Source organism: Silurus aristotelis (assembly GCF_946808225.1).
Source record: "Silurus aristotelis genome assembly, chromosome: 16".
NCBI lineage: Eukaryota > Metazoa > Chordata > Actinopteri > Siluriformes > Siluridae > Silurus > Silurus aristotelis.
This window is the reverse complement of record NC_139589.1, coordinates 1,308,977-1,324,459: the sequence shown is the minus strand read 5'-3', so window position 1 is coordinate 1,324,459 and position 15,483 is coordinate 1,308,977. Positions and strand designations below refer to the sequence as shown.

Genomic DNA, 15,483 nt, shown 5'->3' with positions numbered 1-15,483 from the left:
TCCAGCATCTGTTCCTGGCTGTGTTCTGTTAGGAAAGAATCAGTAAAGGTGAAAGTAAATGTGGGGCACATGAACAGAGTTAGTTGGCTATTCATCTGGAAGTTCTTCCGTTTCTCTGTCCGTCACCAAAACGTTACTCTGTGAACACTAATATAATAACCTCAAAAGACGCTTCTTTCATGTTCTGAATTATTGACATTGTTTGCTCGATTGAAGTGGAGCAGTCAAAAATTTGAATTTGTTTCTCACTTCTATTTTTTTTTTTTAGAAATTGAAGCGAAGGAGGCCTGCGATTGGCTGCGAGCGGCCGGCTTCCCTCAGTATGCACAGCTTTTCAAAAGTAAATATTTGTTTGCAAAATTCCTTTGGGAATTAAATCTGGCAATGAACACACACACACACACTTTCAAATGAACAGCAAACACTGTTTAACAATGCGTCGTTGTGTTTGCGTTTCAGATAGCCACGTTCCGATTGACGTAGACTGGGTGAAGAGTGATCATGAATTCCTGGATGGCGACACATTAGACTCTCTCTGCAGGTCGGTGTTTGTTTGTTTTTTCCGTATTATACTGTTCATAAGATGGAGAGATTTAAGGGATATGATAGTATTCATTACAAAAACGCTCATGCTTTCTTTCACCCCAGGAGACTTAACATCTTAAACAAATGCGTCGAGATGAAGGTGGATCTGAGCAGATTCAAACGACGAGTGAGTTGAAAAAAGGGATCAGAATTGGGAATAAATCTTTACACCATGAGGCAAACTTTTTTATTCAACGTCCTAAACCTGGACCTGCTGACAAACACTTTACTGACATGGCTCATTTGATTATCTTCTAGGGTGAAGTTGATGATGATGTGGAGCCCTGTGCTATCAGCCCGAAGTGGTCCTATGACCGCAAGAGTAGGCGTTGGATACGTACAGATGGTATTGACTTTCTGCCATCGATGGACAGCCCTACCTCAAGCCTTAGAAGATCTGAAAGCGGTGAGGCCTCCCTGTCCGACAGCAGTGAGCACCATGAGATCCTCTCCACACACAGTTCCAGCAGTTCTGACAGTGACACTGGTGGTACCACCCTGAAAACTTTGGAAGATCCTGAGACAAGCCGAAGCTCCTCTAGATGCTCCTCCAACTACAAACACTTGTCCCCAGACAGATCCTACAGTGGCCCTCCATCTCCAGAAGAGCCTTGTGATAAGCGTTTTTCTGAGAAGCCTTCTCTGAAGAAGGGTCAGAAGGGTCTTCTGCGCAAGATGGACAAACTGAGAGTTTGCGGGTCAACATTACGGCTCCATGGCCAAGGTGGGAAAACAGGGTTAGTCATTGGAAGTCCTGTCCTCCAAAAGGGTCATGGGGAGGAAAAGCACGAGGAACTCCACCATTTTAACATTTCAGGGCTGCCGGACAACATGTGCAGCGCAATGTCCTGTGCACCACCTTATGGCTCCAGCAGCAGTCCATCAGAGAACAGCAGTGCAGTCAGTACACCCAGTCCGGTCACCAAGGTTCGTAGCAACTGTAAAAGGCCAAATAGCCAAACGCAGGAGAAAGAACAAGCATGTGAAAGTGAGCAGGAGCTCCACAACCAATACAGTCTTAATTGTAACACCATCTTTGAGATTCCACATGGTCACAAACCAGGCACTTTTCCCACCATTTTGCACAACACTGATCTTTCACCCATTGATAACACTGACGTCAACTGGAGAACCGGAAGCTTTCACGGATTCCATCGTCGTAGAAGTCGAAGCAATACAACAAAAGACCGAGAACCGCCTTGCAGTCCTCTGGCGGCACATGACCATCGTGTTAGCATTTATGACAATGTCCCAAATCATTTGCAAATAATAGATGACGACGTCTTTTGCGCTTTGGATAGTATAATGGAACGCATTAATGGACTGCAGCGACTGGTCACTTCATGGACAGACAAACTGCCTGAAGATGGAGATTCAGATTTCTCTAACTCCAACTCCCCTTCTCCATCATCTCTGACTGACATCCATCTCGAAATCAAGCAGCATAGTGAAACCGACCCAACTGGCCCAAAGCAGAGTTACAGCAAAGCACGTTCTCATACAGTTCAGGTCCCTTGGTAAGTGACACTTACCTTAAGGAACATTTTATAAATACACCTGATCTGCAACATTCTAAGCACAAATGTATGGTTTTGTACATTTCAGTGCTCAGAAACTTTACTGGTGCAGTGAGCAGACACATAACATCACCACCCAAGACATCCAGTCCCAGCTTGCTTCATGTGTTTCAATGCTGCAGAGACTGAGTCTGCTCAGACTGACTGTTCTGATGGACAAACACTCACCCTTCACCAAGCAAGGATGGAACTGGTAAGATGTCAAATCAAAACAAATGAATGAGAGAAAGAGGATCTGGATATTAATTCCTTATTTATAAATTCCAAACACCAGAAAAACGCACGTATGTAACCATGGATCTATGACTGAGTTGATGACCACCACTGGTCCTAATGTAAGGTACTGCAAGTACCTTCACTCAGTCATAGAACTATGGTTACATACCTAACCTACCATTCTACATCTGTTCATTCCAGACCACCTGAGCCATTTCCTTAGGAACACATGGACATTTCCTGTTTGATTGTTTCCTTGTCAAATAATAAGTGCACGTCGACTCAAGTCTAAGTAGCTCTCGTTTACAGATCTATGGTTACAAACCGAACCTACCGTTCTATATCCATCCGTTCCAGACCGAACTTCTGCACCTCTACATTATGGATCTACATTTTCTTACAGACGTACTTCTCCATAACTAAGACCAATGCGATTTGCATCTAGATACATAGCCAATGATATGATACATCAAAGATATATGGTATATGAAGCAGTTACCCATGAAATGTGATACGATACCCCCCCCTATTGCGATGCAGGGCGATCCGATCTTGATTTCAATGCAGTTATTTCTTTGGTTCAGACAGACGGCAATTCATCAATTTACTTAAGTGCCTTCTGACTTCTAGCGCATTCTTCTCCTGTTGTGTCTGCAGGAAGTTACAGCTCTACCTCTGCCATGTTAATCTGTATTCTATGTGACTCTCAGGACACTCATTCACACATCTGACATTCACGTAGCAGCAGCGCTGCTGAGAGAACTCGCTTGAAAAACAGGTTAGCGGCAAGAAATCGATCTACAAATCAAATATTGGTCATAAATGATTGGTTACTTCCTAAATAATAAAAGTAAAGCGCATCTAATAATTATTATATATAAATAAATTGTTTTTTTAAGAATATGTGAATCTTACCATCCCTACACCAGATGAGTTTATAGTGTCAGCTCTGAAACTCTTAAACACCACTGGATAGTCTGCAGGAGTGGTCGAGGGTGATCGCTTTATAACTTTAGTTTGAGTCTTTGTGGTTAATAATGTCCAGTTGCAACACTGAAATCGTCTGTTCATTCGCAGTAGATCATTTTACGCCGTAATATGAAGAACATGAGTATAAAGGTCAGGCAGGATGTCTTTCAGAATGAGGTTTCTGATCAATCTAACAGTAACCTTGTGCAATTTTGTCTAAACATCCACTTTAAATAACTGGAAATCCTTTGAAGGATTAATTAAATATTGTATATTATAAGATCCTGTGAGGAAACTGGAGTAAAACTGATTAAGAAAAGGACAACAGAATTGACTTTCTGAAGGAAAATTTATGGTCTCTTTGTTTTTAGATACAAAAAGAAGAAACCTTCATAGAGTCCATTCCTAAATCCATTCCCACCACACACTCGTTCACACTCACACACTGTATTTAGTATTCAGCACAGTCAATTCCGAGTATGACGCCTGATTTCAGATAAGCCGCAAGTCTGCTGCAGTCCAGTGACTTCTTCCTTTCTATTCATTTCAAAAGAACAATATCAGCTCCTGGTTGTAAAGCCACAGAAGAGAAGTCAGGAGATGTTTGTGCTATGTTTAGTCAGTAGTGGAACATCAGCAGAATAACGGATTGAAGAGGATACTGATATTGTCTTTTTAATTGAATTCAAATGCATCGTTTGATGCTAAAGAGCGTTAGGCCGAAATGGAAACGAAAGTCTAATGAAAAGGTTTCGCGAGCTCCGGAATCAAAGGAGAGCATATTAGACAAATATTAGTAAACTCGCTGTTGGAAGGGTTGGGTAGTTCCGGGCATCTGGGACATCTGAAACTTATCTGGATAGAATAATGAGGGTTCGGCTTCTGAGAGCCGCAGTTGCACTTCCAAGGGAATTAGATCAGATCTCTGAAAAAAATATATATATAATTCTCCTCTGAAATTTATCACGACTTCTTTTGTAAACACTTCAAAATTTATCCTGGGTAAACCACTGTTTCTATAAACTGATGCAATGCGATGACACAATCACTATAAGTTTGTTGTGCGTCTCTTGTTTTATTTTTGTTTGTATATTCGTTTGAACTTATCTGCAATATTTTACAAGCGATTAAGTTGGTCTATTTCGCAAGGTAAATATGCTTAATATTTGTCACATGTACATTACAGTGAAATGTATTCTTATTCTCATACTTCTCTGACACACCAGACTTCCTCATACAATACCACAACTCCTCTCTCCACCCTGTCGTACGCTTTCTCTAAATCCACAAACACACAATGCAACTCCTTCTGACCTTCTCTATACTTCTCCATCAACATTCTCAAAGCAAATAATGCATCTGTGGTGCTCTTCCTCGGCATGAGTCCATACTGCTGCTCACAGATGATCACCGCTTCTCTCAGCCTGGTTTCCACTACTCTTTCCCATAACTTCATGGTGTGACTGTAATCACTGAATAACATGCAAAACTCCTCCATGGAGCTCAGTGAGGTCATTAGGAAATGTGTACAATTGCTGTCTCACTCTGGATGAAATTGGAACTGGATGTTACTATGGTTACAGGCGTTTATAAGCAGAACATTCATTCAAATGTAAATGTGACAAACGCAAACTGCCCACGTTTTCAATGCTCTGGACTCACAACTCAACTTGCAGCCAATCACAATCCACAATTCACACCTAAATTTCCAGCCAATCAGAAACCACCATGCATACTGAATGTAGTATAAATAATGTCATTTGTTGTTTAATTGCTCTTCAAACCTGACCTTCTGACCACTTAACCTTGCGAGCTCCATTAAATATCTACTATTATTAGGATAAAAGAAAAAACATTACTAGTGTCTACTAAATTGTTCGTTTAATAATCATTGCTCTATTCTTTCTATTTGTTTAACTCAATTCTTTATGGACAGCTTCCTCATGTCTTTAAATGCCCCAGTAATTAAAAGTAGAGATGAGCACATGCAAACAAAACACAAGAACACTCACATGTGCTTCATGAGATTCTTCACAACACCTTACAAAGGACATTATTCAATTTTAAAAGGCATGATGTTTTTTTTAGCCCACAGTGATGTTTTCTATGCAACATCTGAGCATTGTGTGTGTTTTTACACGCCGTAGGACTGTCCCGAAAGTCTACAGAAAAAACATGAAATCTTCAGAGCACAAGCACAGGAAGGTGTTTGGTGTACCTTTGCTTCAGAGTGTTCAGCGGTCAGGAAAACCTCTGCCTCCAAGCATCCTCAGAGCCATGGAGTACCTCAAGACTGAATGCCTGGATCAGGTGAGATCCTCAGGACATGCTTGAGGAATGAAGATCATGCTAGAAGAAGATCACCAGGCTGTTTTCAATGATCATAGGTTCTTCATCATACTAACACATTTATTTATTTTTTGTCTAACAGGTTGGCCTTTTCCGCAAATCTGGGGTGAAGTCTCGAATTCAGTATCTGAGGGACATGATCGAGGCCGACCCTGATGGCGTTTCCTTTGAAGATCAGTCTGCGTTTGACGTCGCAGACATGATCAAGCAATTTTTCCGAGACCTTCCCGAGCCCATTTTCTCCAGCAAGCTGTGCAAGAGTTTCCTGCACATCTACCAATGTAGGCGTCTCCAAACTTCTACAGTGCATCATTATAATAAAATAAATGGCAGGTATCTTGATTTCTAGTCTAACTTCTTTCACTGAGTTATTCTTTGCTCCACCACAGACTTCCCAAAGGACCAACAGTTTGCAGCAATCCAAGCGGCCATTTTCCTCCTGCCTGATGAGAACCGAGAAGCACTTCAGTGCTTGCTCTTCTTTCTCCATGAAGTGGTGGCCTGTGTGGAAGAAAACCAGATGACCCCAACAAACATTGCTGTTTGCTTGGCCCCCTCTCTCTTCCATCTTAATGTTCTCCAGAGAGACAGCACCAGCAGCAGGTGTGTGATCATCAATCAAGGCTTCTGTACATCAGACTTATTGTAGTAATTAGTAATAAGTCTGCAAACCTCAACTACTATGACGAATAAATTAAGTGGCAGGTTGGTAGTGAACCCCTGACTTTCTAATCATCAAACCAAAGCTTTAACCAAGGAGCTACTGCATTCCTTACTAATGCACCATAATATCTGTAAATCCATCACATCTGACTCAAATCTCTCCCTAATAATTGTTATATATGTGGTACATTCCAGCAGAAAAAGCTCCACTCAAAAAGAAAGAACAATTTTAAAATGCCTCCCTGAACACTTTCATATAGATCTCTTTCCCCGCCATCAGTTTTCCGTCTGTGTAGTTGGGCTATAATATACAATCGGTGAAAAAAAAGAAATGAAAAACGTCTTTCTGTTTAATTAGCTTAATCTCAGACTGAAAAATATGAGCGACAATGTAATCAAACTCAAGCTTTTGGAACTCGATCATCCCAGACTTCAGTTGACACAGGAGCCATATTTCCATCACTGTGCACTCTTCACTGAAACTTCAGATCTTCAGATTCGTTGAAATTTCCATGTAATCGTTGCCATCTACAAATCTGGATCTCAGCGGGTGCCGGTCGTTCCGGAGACGCCCCTGTTTGTTACGCTCCCCATGTCCACACTTCCTCCATGACACACTATGTTTGGAGATGACGGGCCACGATAACGGCAATGAATGGAAGCCGAGATTGTAATGACGTCACCTGCAGAGGTCTGGAGAGTAAACACATCCAGCCTGCGATCTCGTTTCTCAGTTTCTCCGAGTTCCTGCGGAGGTTATTTTTTTGGTGGTGTGCGATTAACTGTCAGACTACAGAAGAATCTCTTCTCTGTAACTAAACACCGAATGTTGTTAGAAGGAAACGCTATATAAATATATAAAACCGGATTGAAGGTTGTTTTTGTGTGGAAGAAGAAACTAAAAAAACCTGACAGGATCTCCAGAAACTGCAGCACGATGTTCCATTAAAATGAAATGTAAAGAGGAACAATAGCCATTCATCATATCAACACTCTGTCTGTCAACTCTTCGAGCAGAGCCAGAAGATAGAACAATACTAATTAGGATTTCCACCAAGCGTCACAGCGAGGTCAGCAAATGAGATTCTGGATATTTATTTATTACGTTTCCTGTTTTTTTAAACACAGGGCAGGCCAAAGGAAGCACAGCTTAGGAAGGCCAGACCAGAGGGATCTCAGCGAGAACCTGGCTGCTACTCAGGGGCTGGCACACATGGTGACTGAGTGTACTCAACTGTTCCAGGTACTGTACCCTTTTCCTAGTTCGTCTTTTCCTGATCTTGGTATGAGATGGTATTAAAAATTTTCAAAACGAGTTCCGTTTTACATGAAAGGACTTTATTTATCTAAGTTTACACACTATCATCTTAAAAATAGTCCCCTCGCACAGCAATACCGGATCTCCACAACGGTGTGAAAATGCAGACCTTTGAGTTCGATCTCCATCTTCTGCAAGACTGCGGAATCTGCGAAACACCTCAAACTCGTATGTCAAACGTATGTCATGTCAAACATTTCACATTTGTTCTTCGTTCTAACGCTGTCCGTGATGAAATTGCAGACGTTACGGAATAGCACCAGTTACGCCATTAGTCTCGAAACTTTTTGATACCACCTCATACGTGGACGCCCAAGTATTGAACCTATTAGCATTCTTAATATAAATCCTTGTAGGATGCTTTGAACATTCATTTCATACATTTTTTTTTTCGAATACATTTCACTCACCAATCAAACCTTTATCTCAGATGCCACATTATTGGCACAAAAGGAATCCCAGCACCCTTAATGAAGACTCCCTGAACATGGAGGTTGGGTCTGCTTTAAGTACAATCAAAGCTGATCCAGCAGACCGTGCCCGGCTAGACGTTTTTATCCAGCAGCTCCTGAGGGAGGCAAGGGAAAAGACCAAAAGCTGGGTGACCTGCTCCACCTTTGATCATGTGGACATAGCGTTTAAAAAGGTAAGCGGTCATGTGTAATAAACAAATAGAGGTTACAGGTATAGTCCATGAAAACCAGAAACGTTGACAAGGACGTGATTGCTGCAGGTGGAGGACGGTTACCCATTGCCATTGTGGAGAGGGACGGTGGAGGTGGACGCTCCTCACACAGATGTGTTTCAACGTGTCCTAAGAGAACATGGCCAGTGGCAGAGTGATCTCCAGCACAGCCAGGTGGAGACCTTAGACAAGGATTTGGAGATCTACCAATACACCCTGCAGGCAGTTGGAACCAGACCACCACTGCAACATCTGCTTTTGAGGTACGGAGCCAGCACTAGGGGTGGACTGTTGAGAAGGGGGTTAACGTTCAATGTTTTGTGCTGCTGATTCTAAGGTCATGAGTTCAAATCCCAACAGTGCTGGTTGGGTTGGGTCCTTTAACAACAACCTTCAAATCCTCAGACAACTATCAGAGGGTCAGCATCAGGAGGATTGAGACAGTTAAACAGGGATACATCAAAGAAATCATGTTAATCTTGCACCAGCAAGCTATAAAAAAAATATTATTGTAAATATGGCGACTCCGTTTTAGCGAATAACATTTACAGTACGGCATTTGGCAGGTGACCTTATCCAGAGTGCATTTAGATAAAAGTCCATTTAGAGACGGGCCGTTCATGAACATATCTTTAATGTGACTCATCAGAACGATTCGTCTCAAAGAGCGATTTGTTCATTTTCTAGAATAGAATATCCTTTATTGGTCACATATACATTACAGCACAGTGAAATTTGTTCTTCGTATATCCCAGCTTGCTTAGAAGCTGGGGTCAGAGCGCAGGGTCGGCCATGATACGGCACCCCTGGAGCATAGAGGGTTAAGGGCCTTGCTCAAGGGCCCAAGAGTGGCAGCTTGGCGATTACCTTCCGATCGGTAACCCAGCGCCTTAACCGCTGGAGCTACCACTCCCACCTACTAGATGCGCATGAACAAAGCATCTCCATAGGTTATGTACAGGAAACAGAATTGAGTAGTTCCCCTTGACCCCCGTCCAAGTGCTTCATTCTTTTATCACGTGACTCCCATAGACGCTATGAAGGTGATTAAAGGAACTACATGACTCAAAAAAAGATTTGTTCATTTTGATAACCGAGATTCAAAAAACCAAGTCACTAAAATGATCCGATCTTCCCATCACTTAGTCCACTGCTTTAGCTACTGAACTACCACCTCCTATAAGATTGTGCTGGAAATTGTTAGAGATATTGATGACTTTATTCATCCCTGAGAAAATTTCACACACACACACACACATTTTAGTCTTTCTTTGACCTTTTCTCCATCCCTCTACCTGCAGGACGTGGCAGTCCGATCCTTCATCAGGGCCTCTGTTTGTTGCAGCCACATCGGTCGAACACGCTGGCATCTCAAACACAGGGGTCAAAGCCCGAGTGCTGTGCTGCATGTTCCTTGTGGAGCCGTCTGGGATGAAAAAGTCCAGACTCACACACTTCTGTCGCACAGATACCAGGTATGCCCTCGTTGGTCTACACAACTAAATATAATGCGAGATTGGGATTTAAGAAAAAAACAACAGTATTTTCCTCGGAGATCAATTTAACCCCCGCATAACTCATTTGAAGCGACAAGGTACGATCGATTAAACATAGTCCAGAAAAACGTTGTTGAGAAAATTTAGGTACTCACCAGGGGTGTACTGTCAGGGTGAAAAATAAATAAATAAATAAATATATATATATGACACGCAATCATTTGAAAATATTGCGCTAGCCCGGTTTGACTGGCGTCTACCTGCTAGCTGTCAGTGTTGGGAATGTAGGGGACGAGGAAAGAGTCCGTATATATTGCAGTGTACGGTTTACTGTTCGAGCAGAATCTCTGTTCTGCATCTTAATTCAATTCATTTCTGTCACAAACTGTAAAATAAATTCAACCAAACCACATATGCGAGAGTGCTTTGTTCTCAGCTCTTTATTATTCCTTCAAAAAAAATTATGTTAATAGAGTGGAAGATTTGTTGACATTGGTTTAGGCCAGTGGCATGTCCTCGTGTTTATTTGTTCTTTTAAAGTCTGCTTAACGTCGTCTGCGAGCCTAATGGGGCTCATCTCATTAGCTTAGGAGGAAATTGAAAGTAAACTAGTCTTAGTGTGAGGTTCTCACGGCCCATAAATCTCCCCGCACGGAACAGAAAATAACTGTCTTTTTTTTTTTTTTTATCAGGGGCCGATCTCTGGAGTGGTGTAATAAAGTCGGTGGGCACCTGCTTTCATCCACACTGGTGGCAATTAGAGACTCCTTTAAACCCAAGACTAAAGATGTGAAGCTATGAGAAGCGATCTGTGCAGCCTTGGACTGATTGAACTGATTATTTGAAGACCCTTCAGAAGAACTAACTATTAAAATAAAAAAATTGAAAAAATTGAAAAAATAATAAATTATATATATATATATTATTATATGAGGAGCACATGAGACTTTCAGAGGCAGCACAGAAAAATTGCAAAGCCTCTAAAATGCAGAGAAAAGCAAGAAGAAGAAGACGAAGAAGTAGAAGCGCGTAGAAGAAGTGATGAGAAGTTCCAGGACAGTCGGTCTGCTTGGCTTATCAAGACTGACAAGGAAGAGTTTCAGAGTAATGAAATGTCTTATTTCATTTGAAGGGCCCTTTCACGGGCTAACAGACTGCGAAGGTTGTCTCAGACACACAGTTTTTTTAAAGCGTTAAAAAGACGACTGGGTGACGAGGTGAAAATCTACTTCGATAAGGACTCTTGGGGTGTCATTCCATGTGGAGCCCACATGCTGCGTCACTACGGGCAGCGGCTCATAAGCATTGATTTTGGTAAGACAGGATGACATTAATAATGACAAAGCAAAAAACAGAGTGAATTTTCGGAGAAAGTTGAGCACCTGGTCATTCAGTGTATACAATCGAGCAGCTTGTGGGATTTTTTCTGTAACAAAGAGCTAATATCATTAACCAGGGTTGCCAGGTTACAACCTTTTTGTATGTAAAAACAATCCCGCCGTGGTGTGCACGCATCAATATTATCGATTCCATGATCCTCCTTTCCCTCTCACATCATTACGACAGAAATTGTTCTATAACCATTACCATACACTCCCATTACCTTTTAAAGGCTATAAAATTTCATTCTGATCATTTGCCTTTAAAACAGGTTTTTGTAGCTAACAAAAATGCAAAACCTGGCAACCTTGTTGTTATTTATTAATTGTTCTATCCGCTGCTCTTCCTCTAATAAAAATCTTCAGTATGGGGCAGCGTGATTTTTGCCCTAATGGACCTTTATTTATTATTAAATGTGCTTGTTTGTGCAGTTCTCGTGTATGACCACTAGGTGCAATAATTACTCTATGGAGACAAATTGAGCTTGTAGAAAAGCGAGAGAATCAACGGGATGCCGGCTTTCAATGCTATTTTTCAAATAGCAATCGTCAATTGCTCCGAAGAGGTGATTAGTATTTCTTTAAATATTTACCAGATAGAGTGTACAAACACATTTCTGACCACGCCCCCATCTCCACACCAGGAGACGACGTGACCCGATCTGTCGCAGTAAAACGTCAAGCTGCAAATAACCCTGCGATATGAATATGTATTGGTACACATTTAAAGCAGTGATTTTTTTCAAATGAATTTATAAATCTTTCTATAATTAATTAATATAAATTTGTTAACATATGAAATGTTACAGGAGAGTTTATTTAAACATATAGCGTATATAATATATATATATATATACACAGCCTGTCAAGAGTGTGGGGGAAAAAGCATTTTATAGAGACACATGCAGGATCCTTTAGTTTCTATGCAAAAAAAACTAAATGTCCAGATGTTCCACTTTATTCCCATTAAAAAAATCCTCCCTTAGCATAAAGAACAGCTGTACACACTCTCAGCATCCGGACACTTCGTTTCTCCGAACGTTCAGCTCAAACACTTTGCTGTGCCTCTTGTAAAACTCGCCAAAGATGTTCTTCACTAGCTGGATGTTCAGTAGAATTTAGGTGCGGTGACTGGGCAGGTCGTTCCATGATAGATATCACTCCAGACGTCTGTCTGCTCTCTAAATAACACTTACAGAACTCAGACGTGCGCTTCGGATCATCTTCCTCAAGTCGGTTCCAATGAGCCGTGTTCCAGACGGAACTGCCTGGTGTTAAAGAATGGAATAGATGGAATGTTGGTTCATGTTCACTTTTCGGAATCCTTTACTGCTCCAAAACAACCCCAATCTTCCACCTCCACGTGCAAGTGTGGGGGTGAGGGAGTCTGATTACATCTTCTCTCCTGTTCTGTTCAAGACAGAAACGTCACATTTGGACTCCACCAAACGTTCTTCCCGTTATTCAGTGTCCAATTCTTGTTTTGCCTTTTGCTAAGTTTGTTTTCTTGAAACAAAAGGAACATTCATGTGTCTCTCAAACACCATAAAAAAACTCCACACTTTTGACAGGAACTGTATATAACCATTAAAGACGGCTTGGACTGGCTGAGCTGCTTTCTTCATTTCATGCTGCCTGTTAAGCTAATCATCAGCGCTACTGAAGTGCATTCGTTGTTAAAAAAAAATGTTGATATATTTCCTCATTGTCATGGATTTGAATAATTTGTGAAATGGTTTATATGCATGTATTAAAAAGTTGCATAAAGGTCATATTTTCATACAGACAATGTGGTACTTATTGTCAAAACGCACACACACACACACACACACACACACACACACACACACACACACACACACACACACACACACATCAAATCTGATCAAACATGGAGAATAATGTGACGTGTGAATGATTTTATCTGTAAATATTTCTCTAAATAATGAAGCACATTCAAATACAACCCAAAAAATTATCGCTTTCTAATTAACATTTAAATTATTGTTTAATTAGACAATTAGTTGTGTATAAGTATTTAATTATATCCCCACGTCCCCCATAACCAACAATAAAAAGCCATTTTTGATCATACAATGAACATTTTATTGAAAATATTTTCATCAGCGTCCCTGATTAATGTAATTAACTGATATTAACGAACACTGTGAGGTGAAGAGGCCTGGGGTGCAGGTGTTCAATACAGTTGGAGCTCTATAGTAGTAGATCTTTCATGTCAGCCCACGGAAAGCAGATCTTCATGGAGCTGGCTTTGTGTACAGGATCATCGTCATGCAGGAACAGGTTTGGGTTTCCAAGTTCAAAGGAAAAATTTCATACTACTGCATAAAAAGACGTCATATACAATTGTGTACCTTCAACTTTGTAGCAACAGTTTGGGGAAGAACCACATATGGCTGGAAAAGTCAGATGTTTCTGTACTTTTGGCCATACACCAGACATTTCCTGCCATATTTGGTTCTTCTCCAAACTGTTACCACACGGTTGGAGGCATATAAATGTACAGGTGAAAAAAATGTAATAATGTAAACCCAAAACTGTTCCAGCATGGCAATGCCCCTGTGCACAAAGCCAGATCCATGAAGATCTGCTTTACCTGGTTTGGAGAGGAAGATCTTGAGTGGCATGCGATGGAGATCTGATCTCATCCCTACTAAACACCTTTGGGATAAATATGAACACTGACTGCACCCCAGGTCTCCTCACCTTCATCAGTACCTGCCTTTACTAATACTATTGTGGCTGATGAACACAAATGTCCACATGCACACTATGAAATCTAGTGGAACATCTTCCCAGAAGAGTGGAGGGAATTCTAAGAGCAAATGTGGAATGTGATGTTCAAAATTCACAAACGAATGACCAAACTATTGGCAGTATAGTGTGTCAATATAAATATATTGGCTCATGTGCTGATTTTATTCAAGGAATAAATGGTGCCTTATGTTAAAATGCAAAGTTAAAAGTAGATTATTTCATTATAAACACTTTAAACACACACACACACACACACACACACACACATGAGCAACTCAAGACATGTACCTTTAGATCCACTAAAAGTAATTAGACTTATTTTTTCAAATCTATAATTCCGATCGTACGCTTATCAGGAAACGTGCTGTTCGTGTCAGAAAGAGGCCTGGAAGTAAATGAAATCGGAGCAATTAATCTCCAGGCTGATTATGAGGACAAGGCGTGGCATTAATTATCCACAATTCACTCCAGCCTGAAGAAAGCGTCGTGCTTAACCGGAGAAGACGGTATCAAAGAAACGTACCTGATTAGGGAGCATACGATGCTGCGATCCTGGTTTTTACTTTTCATATTTGTCAAATTTAAATCAGGCAAATTTTACTATCACACAAAAATAACCAGAATTCCAAGGCGAAAGCCAAAAAGAACACAAAGGCTCGTTTCGCATTTGCCAAAAAAATACATCTCGATTATCCCCAAGACTTTTGGGCGAATATTCTGTTGACCGATGAGACAAAAGCTGAACTTTAAAGGTTTGTTTCCTGTTACAGCTGGTGTAAAACTAACAGCATTTAATAAGAACATCATACTAACCATTGAACTTGGTGGGGGTGGTGTGATGGTCTGGGGCTGCTTTGCAGCTTCAGGACCTGGATGGCATGTTATCCTAAAATCCTGAAGGAAAATGTCCAGCCATCATTGTGCTCAAGAACACGAGTTGATCAAAAACACGCCAGCAAGTCCGTCTCTCTGAATAGCTAAAATAAAAAATAAAAAATCTAAATGAAGGTTTTGGAGTGGCCTGCAATTTTGCTAATTCCTCCACAGATATGTGATATGTATCTCAAACACTTGTTTGGAGTTGTTGCCTTCAAGAATGCCACAACCAGTTATTAGGTTTAGGGGCAATTACTTTTTCACATAGGGCCAGGCCGGTTTGGACAACTTTATTCCCTTAATATATAAAATCATTTACTCATCGTTTAATCATTGCCTCAAGTTATCTGTAATATTAATATTGACTTTATCCGAATCATTGAAGTGTGAAAAATATGCAAAAAAATTAAAAAGGCAAATACTTTATCACAGCCTTGTAAAAGAAACATAAAGAAGGATTTTTATTTACATTAAACCATAAAAGAAAAATGTAAAAAGTTAAAAAAATATAAAGTAATAGTTTTTGTGAAGTAACAGTAAGCTCAGAATTTACATTACCACAAAGTTGTGTTGCCAAATCAGGCTTTTTCCC

The 15,483-nt window shown here is 40.7% G+C and overlaps 1 protein-coding gene and 1 long non-coding RNA gene across 3 annotated transcripts in view; one reads left to right on the top strand and one right to left on the bottom strand.

The window, feature by feature from the left end:
• LOC310738879 (rho GTPase-activating protein 7) overlaps positions 1–13,017 on the top strand; it is a 50,773-nt gene extending 37,756 nt beyond the window's left edge. For both annotated transcript variants that reach the window (XM_083564323.1, XM_083564324.1), the window contains exons 2-14: positions 269–340; positions 460–541; positions 649–712; positions 844–2,102; positions 2,191–2,355; positions 5,495–5,657; positions 5,779–5,977; positions 6,086–6,299; positions 7,488–7,602; positions 8,108–8,323; positions 8,411–8,625; positions 9,664–9,837; positions 10,551–13,017. In XM_083564323.1, the coding sequence (XP_083420449.1) occupies positions 269–340; positions 460–541; positions 649–712; positions 844–2,102; positions 2,191–2,355; positions 5,495–5,657; positions 5,779–5,977; positions 6,086–6,299; positions 7,488–7,602; positions 8,108–8,323; positions 8,411–8,625; positions 9,664–9,837; positions 10,551–10,659 (3,047 nt within the window). In that variant the 3' untranslated portion in view covers positions 10,660–13,017. The remainder of the gene's footprint in view (positions 1–268; positions 341–459; positions 542–648; positions 713–843; positions 2,103–2,190; positions 2,356–5,494; positions 5,658–5,778; positions 5,978–6,085; positions 6,300–7,487; positions 7,603–8,107; positions 8,324–8,410; positions 8,626–9,663; positions 9,838–10,550) is intronic.
• Positions 1–15,483, bottom strand: part of LOC310738964 — a 49,039-nt gene that overhangs the window by 19,041 nt on the left and 14,515 nt on the right. The window lies entirely within an intron of this gene.